At 36.5% G+C, this 9,746-nt stretch overlaps 1 protein-coding gene across 2 annotated transcripts in view; it reads left to right on the top strand.

Annotated features, from left to right (window-relative positions):
• LOC110114995 (ankyrin repeat protein SKIP35) overlaps nt 1-5,546 on the top strand; it is a 16,850-nt gene extending 11,304 nt beyond the window's left edge. For both annotated transcript variants that reach the window (XM_020848074.2, XM_020848073.2), the window contains exon 4: nt 4,134-5,546. In XM_020848074.2, the coding sequence (XP_020703733.1) occupies nt 4,134-4,961 (828 nt within the window). In that variant the 3' untranslated portion in view covers nt 4,962-5,546. The remainder of the gene's footprint in view (nt 1-4,133) is intronic.
• Nucleotides 5,547-9,746: the final 4,200 nt, after the last annotated feature.

Genomic DNA, 9,746 nt, shown 5'->3' with positions numbered 1-9,746 from the left:
GCCAAATTAGGAAAGTTTCAATGAGGTTTCAAATTTGAATTTGAGCGGATTTGAAATTTTCATCATTAATTAGTCGGAGCGGATTTGGAAACGCATAACTCCTTTTCCCCTAACCCCCACTCCCTCTCTCCATGCCGCCGGCCTCCCACATGGTCCCCCCTCCTTTAATGCTCCATTAAAGCTCCTAATTACATGGTTTTGAAAATTCAAATCTCAGATTTTTCCCTTCACTTTCACTTAAAATATGAGAATAATTTTTGGTATGGAGATATAATATTATTTCTTCATCCCATCTAGTTCTTGCCTAACCCTAGCCTCCTCCTCCCTCCCACCGTCACCTCCCTCCCTCTCTCTCTCTCGTGCATTCTCTCTTTACATGATATTGATTTATGGTCGACTCAAGGTGTGATTCCGATCTTGCATCCAACGGTCAAGGCATCGTGGATCTTCTCCACTTTCCGTCGTCGACGTGATTTCAATCCTTGACGGATCCCTAGAGATTCCTTCTTCCCGTAGTGCTTGGTGAAGAAGACCAACGAACGGTACGTGGTATTTCACAACTTCTCTCCGGGAAGGTGATCTTCTTTCTTGATTCACTTACTTTCAAATTCTACTTACTTTATTGAGATTTGTTCAAGCAAGAGATTGTGTCTACTAATCGCCATTCATTAGTAATCGTAGGTTTGTTACTTCTTTGCTATTAGATCTCATTGTTATGTCTTGGTTAAGTTGGAAACTACTCCACATGCAATGTTTTAATTTTCCTATGTGTTTTGATTTAGCTTAGTCTCTTGTGTGGCTTAGCCTAACGGAGTTGACCATTTATGAGTTTTACCTTGTTGTTTTAATCACGAATAACTAAAATCTGAAATTGTTCTTAAACTATCTTGTGCAAGTTTCCAATTTAACATGTAGTTCTACATCACATAGACTTATACCTCGGCCTCCATAAAACCATTAAAATCATAAGGTTGTATGCTTTGTCATTATTGTCGGGTTTGGCCAAATTTCACTAGTCTTACACAAACAAAAATACAAACAAACACAAATAACTCGCAATTCCTTAGCTAGTTTATACCAAGTACATGAATTGTGAATCTTCTGGGTTGACTCTATCAAGTAGAGATATAGACCCTGATTTTTATCGAATCTTGGATCGATTTTTTATTAAATACACTAACCTAATGTTCTATTCACGCCTAAACAATCATTTTTGGTGCTAGGCCAAGTCTCTGGAATTGTCACCTAATTCTCAAATTCATTTACGGGACTTCTCTAAGATGTATGTTTTGTCTTTCTTGGAATTGAGATACACTTGCTCTTGTTAACCAAATAATTAGAGCAAGTCAAGCATATCATTAAACGCATATGTTTAAGACATGTCTTTGAGTTGGTCATACTTCAATCCTATGTTCAAGTTAGCTCTGAATTTCTTATTTTAGGCATGTCGTGGATATGCCAAAATATCTTACGCAGATGTTAACCTTAACAAATCCTAGAGGGATTTCTCGTGTCAAATATTTAATATAGATCACAACATCAAGGAGTTTCCTATATCACCCAAGTCATCTTCACCTTTATGTCTATATGTACTTCCTTCTCAAAGTTTATTTTGGATTGACTAATGTTTATGATTATGAATCAATCCTAACATGAATTGTTTGAACCCTCAATGTGTTGGAATGTCAATTGTCATATAAAACACCTTTGAATAATTGACAGTCATATTTATCCCCTTGGAATAATTTGATTCAATTTTGAATCTTTGGATATCACCGAAGGTTGGAACCGCTAAGAATAGTGTTGCCTTACTTGGAAGATTTGATGGGAGGTGAACAATGCCTATTAATTGGGCTATGGATGATATGGCTTTCCGAGTTACTATCATTGGTAGGCTTGGTCCATTGAGTCAAATCATGACAACAAAGTCATGAGATATTGATCAAGTTGTTCACTCATCTCCATTCATGCTCTATATTATCAATTAGCCCAAATTTAAATCATTAATCTAAAGTGCAGTGATATCCTTAAATTATAGTATTTTAAGGTGATAAATTTGAGATGTAATTATTCATGGGACTTATGGCCATGAAAGTCTTGAGAGGCATAGTTTGGCACATTTTTATGTGGCTAATGACAAAAGTGGAATTTGAAGATTTTCCCTCATATTACCAGTCTTATAAAATCTTTGGTTGTTACTATTTTGATTGTTTGAAGCCCTATTCAAAATTAAGAAAATCTTCCTTTAGGGGCCTGATTGTTGGGGGTTGCACTCTTGATCATTTTATGGACACTCAAGAATTATTTGTGGTAAATACTCGTGATCTAATGGAGCCTGCCAACTTGCTACCTATGTTTCACCGATACGGATACAACGATACGGATACGGGACGTGTCAATTCTTAAAAATACATGATATGGGTTCGGCGCAGACACGACGTTAGAATTTATAAATCATACATAAAAATTAAGAAAGTAATTAAAACATAATATTTAAAATTATAGAAAAAATGAAAGTAACATCATTTGTAGTCTTGTAGCTTATAATATCAAAATAGAAGTAAGCATTAAATGTCTAGTACAACAACAAAAGCATAAACATAAATTGTCTAGCGCATGAAGTTTCAACTATTCAGTCAAAGCTTTTAATTTATGCTCATCAAGTGAAAGATTAGCAATTTTTAATATTCTCATATCATCAAGAGACTCAAATCCATCTTGGAAATGAGAGAACCTCGCTCGCAACCCCATAAGTAAATACGACTAGTCTTTTTTTCGGATTTTTTTTATTTTTCAATGGGCACGAGTATCAGATACGCGTGTTCTTTTGAAATTAAATAGTATATTAATTGGATACGGCAAAGCCGTATCCGACACGTATCGGTGCCGTATCGGAGGTGTATCCGTGTATTGGTGTATTAGATACAACGCACCTTCATAAATAGGTGTATCGGTGCAACATAGCTTGCCACCTATGCCTCCCACAGCTTTGGCCCTTTTGGATTGTCCTCATGCTCTGGGTACTTCTGTAAATTCTTCTTTTACATGAGTGCCTTTGTTGCTTATGGTTTGTTGGATGTCAGTGTCCCCACTGCTCCTCAAACTATGGTATCTTTAAATATAGTCATTGATCTTATTGATATTTCAAGAGCCGGGTTTGGAAAAATAGTATGTTAGCCTTAAGAGTGTATATCTATTACTTTTACTCTTTCTCCTCCACATGGAGTTCTAATTTTAATTATGAATTATGATCATTCTAATGTGAAGGATATTGATGATTCAAGCTTTGTCCACTTTCAAGATTATCAAAAGTCTACTCGGTTCTAATAGATAAAAGGTTTAGGTCGTGCCCTCTCGTCTAGGCACAAATCCAATATAGTTACAGCTTTTAGAGGCATTTGACACAAATTTTACAATTTGTATTAAAAAAGTAATTAGATGTTAGCATTTGGTTTTTTATACATTTTTGTAGGTTTACTAGATCCCAAACTAGACGCCATGACACTTCTTATGACTTTGACCTGCCATATTTAGGCTTCGTTTGGGACAACTTCTTATTGCTTTCTAAAACAGCTTTTTAGTACAAAAAATTTTAATTCAAGAAAATTTTTAACTATAATACCATTTTAGAAAGCATTAGGAAAGCTGTCCCAAACGAACCCTTAGAAGGTGTTTGATTGTGGGTTTGCTTCTTTCATCTTTGATAGACTTGGTTTGCTTTTAAGTTTTCTTGATCCAATATATTTTGTATGTTTGCTTATGTGCTGGCAGTTTTTTTTTTTGTTACGGCTAGTTCATATAGCCATTTCACTAACTAGTTATAAAATTTCATTGCTCTGCAAAAATTTTTTTAGAAGTTTGGAAAAGCGTGTTTTGCCAACTGGTCCAGATTTTTCAACTGTTAGATTAGTTAAAACACATCTTAAAAGCTTTATTCTTTTGCTTGGCATCAAGCCACCTCTCTTCAATCAGCAAATCCAGATGATGATGGCAATACTGTGTCTGAAAATATAAAAAATATTGAAAATAAAGTTTTAATTGACCATAAATATTTTCCTTGGATTCAATTGTTTTTGCGCACTTTACGAATCATATCTGGCTATTTTTGCTATAACTCTCCTTAATTTATTCAGATTGCCCAACGAAACAGCTTACATGTTGATGTTGATCTCGCTCTTGGATTCGCCTCGCAATATGGCAAAATTGGAACCATGGAATGTTTGGTTGAGGAGGGGCAAGCAGCGGCTTTCCTGGGACCGCTGAGGCGTGCTGCTGAAAGAGGTTGCTTGCCTGTCGTCCAATGGTTTATCGACCGTGGCTGCCAGGATATGGAGCTGTGTCTTGCCTTAATTGCCGCGACCTCCAGCAGCCAAGTCGAAGTCACTGCATACCTTCTTCCTCATGTCCCACAGCATGTCCTTGCCGCCCTCAGCGTAGAAATCATCAAAGCTGCCGGGGAGAGGTGTGGTGGCTCTCTCGACGGAGTTGCCTTCCTCCTCCAATCAAATTTCCTTGGTGATCCTGCAGCAACTTATGCAGTAGCCGACAGCATTGCTAGATCCGACGATGAGGCTGTGGCCCATGAGCTGAAAGCTTTCCTCCATGAACAGTGGTCAGAAGAGGCTTTTTTGGAGGGTCTAAGGTGCGGACAGGATGATTATGTAAACTTCATGAGAATATTGAAGAGAGGTGAATCACCCATTTGCTTGAGGGACCTGCCAACACCATTAATGATGGTTATTGCTTACTTGCCATTGTACAAGGAGTGTGTGGTGGCCAGCGGCTGTTTGCTTCCTCAAAGACTTAGAGGCCAGCTTGTGGAGGTGGCAGCAAGGCTTACCAATGGAGCTGTTAACAGGGGAAGCCAGCCCAATGAGCTACTGGCAGTTTTGGAGAATCACCTCCCTCCATTTCTTCATTCTTCAGAAACCTTTGTGGCCACTTGCATAAATAGCAACTGATAGGAACTTTATTGCAGTCCACCTTGTTAAGAGGGCTTTAGATGTCATCCATGTTCTGAAATGAGCTGAAATATGTTCATCCTCGGTGTATAGAATAGATTGTAAGCATATACAGCATTGAGCAGTGTGTTTTAAACCCCATATGTTTGGGGAGATTATTCTATGCGGATGCTGAACACAACTCTACATCTGAAAACTCGTCAGAATTAGCCAGTCTGCAATACCAAGCGTGTTACCGAGTAGTATCGAGCCGCGGTACCGATGTGGCTCATTCTGATTGGTCTCCGGATGGCGTTCGGCATCTTCACAGACTTGAATGATGATTCGGAGCTCTCTTGCAAGGTTTAAAAAAGAGCATTAATGGAATTCTGCTTGTAATTGCTTGTTCTGTGGAATTTCAGCTTAATGAACTTAAGTTGGGCGTTTAGATTGTTTAGCCTTTTCTGCTTGTAATTGCTTGTGAGCATTCAGTATGGAAAACGGGCTATTTGGCCAACAGATGTTTCCTAAAGCATATCAAAATTTTGTTTCTCATCTGTAATTTTATACCGTTTTGTTTTAAGGTAGTACAACGAATGCTTTCATGATCAGATTATGTTCTCATTTTGATTTAACAAACTGTTGGTTAATGTCTATGATAGTTGATTGTCTTTCTATGGCTTCTACCTTGGAGAAATTATTCTATGTAGAGGCTGGATGCATAATGCCATCTGAAGATCAATCAGAATGCGTCACCTCAGCGGCACTGAGCCATGGTATCGAGCAATATCTAGCCGTGGTACTGAGCATGGGGATGATGTGGCACATTATGGTTGGTCTTCGGACAATATTCGACGTCCGCACAAAATAATTAATCTCTACCTTAGGATAGGTCGAGTCTTCTTGAATTTCCTTGCTTGTAGATGAAGCTTTCGATAAGAGTTTTCTCCTCAGCGATGTGGGACTAAATTTTGACATATCCTTAGTTCTTTTTTGACCAACTCTTGAATATCTCTAATATGTAGAGAATAATGTCTTATTTAAAATTATTTTGAGAGGGGCATGTTGATTAGTTTGATCTATTTAGTCATAAATTGTTTATTAAATAATGAACTATATTAATAATGTCAGAATCGAATGATTTTAGACTTATTAGATTCGTCTCATCAGACTGCCCTATTTAACTATGGAGATTGTTTGATTCCTTCATTAATGTTCACAAGTTTTCAAAAATGTTTTATGAGCTTTTGATTGAAGCTCATTTGGAATAAAATCTAATCATCTATGATGTTGATGAATTCGTCTAGTTTAAATGCTTAGTTTAAATATAAATTTACTGAAATCAAAATTTTGACGGACATAAATTCAATTATGAAAACTTCCCAATTATAATATTATCTTGACATTTAGAGAAATTATTTTGTGCGGACACCGGATGATTCGGAGATCAATCAGAATATGTCACGTCATTCAATACATAGTGGTACCCAGTACCGATACCGAGTAAAAAAATAACATAGCGCATTCTGATTAGCCTTCGAACGTCAACACAGAATAAATTTTCTGAGATTTATGTCAATATATATATATTGAAATCTTATAAATTTTTAAAAAGTATTACTTTTTAAGCTTGGTAGAAGTGGATCCGAACCCGATAATAGATGAACTGCTCCATTTTCTGTTGTCTGCTAAAGAGTCATAATTAAATAAAGGTTGACGGCGACGGAGATTGACGTTGCGTGATTAAAAAATAGAGTGCATGAATCTGTTCTTACTGAATCACAATCAGCCCCACCTCAGCGGTTAATGGCTCTCATGATGTGAAAGATGCTAACACGGCAAAATAAAGGAAATTTGACTTTTTTTTGCTCCTAATAATTATGTTTGAATAAATGCGGCTTTTATATGCTGATTTTAAACAAATGACTAATCAGCACGAGCAACACACATCAAAGCATTCTCATTGATAATATATTATTATTTTGGATGGTTTGAGTTGACGGTAGATATGGATCTTGATAATTGCAGACTGTTTTATGGGCATTTGAATGTCTTAATGATATCAAAATTTGACGATTTTGGATTTGTTGGATTTGTCTGGTCGAGCCGCTCGATTTGACTATAAGCATGTCACTTTTGGAAATGGTTTGTTCATCCGATTTAGCGTTTGAACTTTTTAAATGTGTTTAGAGTCTTTGATTTGGATCAATTTGGGCTCGGATTTAGTCAAATTTGATACCGTTGGGTTAGTATTTTCGAGACGTTTAGTTCAACTGTAATTTTGCTGAAGGTTATAAATGAAGTCATAGCATATGATGGTTATGTAATGATTCATATGCTTTTCATTGAATATGAGCTTGAGAAATGAGTCATTTTCATGGAATTTGAATATAGAATCAGATAGGGTCAAAGAAATAGATAGGATGAACTATAAATAAAAATTCAATTGTTAGGATTTTGTTTTTTTTTTTTTATTTGGGCTCACATATTTATCTTAATTATTCATTTTATATAATCTTAATATTAAGCCTATTAGCTTGTGATTAAATAAGGATTAAATATTTATTGGCCTTAGAGGAATATTTTATTTATTTATTATTTCATAATTTTTATGGAGTTGTTATAAATAGAGACCAAGTATTTTATTTTATTATTAATGACGTGCTGAAATTAAAATAAAATAAACTTAAAGTATAAATAGGGGTTATGTTTCCCACTATGAGGTGTTTAGTTCTCATTTTATTCATATCTCATTTTGAGTGAAACAAAGGCTCTCTCTCTTGAGAACGAGCAATTATTAAGTCCGGTGAAATCCGAACGTATCCGAATGTATATCGAGCAATACTGAGCGCTCAATACCGAGTTTTAGGTGACGTGGCACGTGATTATTGGTCTATGAATGCATTCGATGATCGGGGATTAATACTCCTTGAGAACACCCCTCTAAACATGGAAGAAGACAATAGATCTCATAGTTATTATATGGAATTAGTTATTTTAGCATCATTAATAACTACCGAATTATAATCCTTGAAATTTCTTTGATACAAAGGATGCTTGCATGGCAGATTTTTATTTTGATTGGAGTTTGTATTTTATTATGTTAATTATAATTGTTAACATATAATTTATGAAATATTAATGGATTCAGCAAATTGTGATGCTTATTATCTTATGAGAAATGATGATAAATAAATCAATTAATTTATTGATAAAATATATTTATCAATTAAATATTTCTTATTTGAAATAATTATTCATTAATTTATAGTATATAAAATATTGTTCAAATTTGTTTATTTAGTTAATTGCGAGATCATTAACAAGCTTTAATCAAACCGAGCAACGAGTAGCTCATAGAACATTTGGTTCGCTTGCAGCCCTACACATAAAATCTTGACAAATGCTATTTGATAGAGTGGATTAATATGGGTCGTCTGGTGGAGCACCCCGAATTTGTCCAAGATCTTCTCCATATTTATGTAAATAAACCCTCACTTTCCCACATGAGGGGAGGGTTCTAGTGCCTTTGGGAGGAGGAAGAGGAGAAGAGTTTTGAGGCTTGAAGAATATTGGAGCTCCACCAGGGTAATACAACCGACAAATTCGAGCCACCATGTCGTTGCTGTTGGACCTCTGCGAGACCATCTTCACTCAACTATGGTCCACTCCGACCACTGTCACCCATCAAATATGGTCCTTTCGACCACCGTCACCTAATTACGGTCCTTTCGACCATCGTCGCTCGACTAGGAATCTTGAGGCTTGAAGAATCTTGAAGCTCCACCTCGGTAACACAACCAAAAAATTTGAGCAACCACACCGTCGCTGTTGGACCTTTGCCATATCATATTCACTCAACTACGGCCCACTCTAACCACCGTCGCCCATTGAATATGGTCATTTCGACAATACTCACTTGACAACGGCCCTTTCGACCACTGTCGCATGCTATGATTCTTTCAACCTCGATCGCCCAATTAAGGTTCTTTCGACTATCGTCGCCCGACTATGATTCTTTCAACCTCCATCACCCAATTACGGTTCTTTCGACTGCCATTTTCCGTCTACGATCCTTTCCGTCACCTGACTATTGTCATGTTGACCTCTATTGCATGACTGTCGTCCTTCAGACCATCGTCGTCGAACTACTATCCACCATGAACACCATCACCCACCGACCACGATACACTCCGACCACCGTTGCCCACCGCTACGATCCCTCTGACCATCATCCCTTGTTAATTATGGACCCTCTCACCTTTGTCGCCCATTGACTACGGCCCTTCAAACCATCATCATCTGCTGACTATGATCCCCCTGATCACCATCACCAGTCAGCTATAGTCCTACTGCCAAATTAACATACATGCCAACACTCTTTTAAGAATAATTATCATGTAAAAAACTCTATAGAATGTATATTTGCTAAATTGAGCTAGCACCCTCCTCCGAGAAGGGGTATTATTTATAATCAACCATCAATACTAGTGGATTAATTCAAATTGGGTCATTCCCCATATTTTTTTTTCATTGACAATATTTTTTTTCACGTAAAAATCTTGGTGTCTCTTATGAACGCTACACCTCTATCTTTTATTTGTCTGTGTATTGGATCTTACTATAAAATGCTAAACTTTATATCTCTCTGCCATCTCGAATATTTCAAGATATATATATATATATATATATATATATACTATTAATTAATGCGCGCTGTTAGCTGGTAGCTGCTAGAGCTTAATTCATATATTCCATCAAATTCTTCTCTTATATTCTCTATCGATCGATTGATTGAATGATCAA

Source organism: Dendrobium catenatum, unplaced genomic scaffold (assembly GCF_001605985.2).
Source record: "Dendrobium catenatum unplaced genomic scaffold, ASM160598v2 fragScaff_scaffold_542, whole genome shotgun sequence".
In the NCBI taxonomy this organism is placed as follows: Eukaryota; Viridiplantae; Streptophyta; class Magnoliopsida; order Asparagales; family Orchidaceae; genus Dendrobium; species Dendrobium catenatum.
Note: the sequence above shows the minus strand (reverse complement) of the source record. Positions and strands in the feature narration are given on the sequence as shown.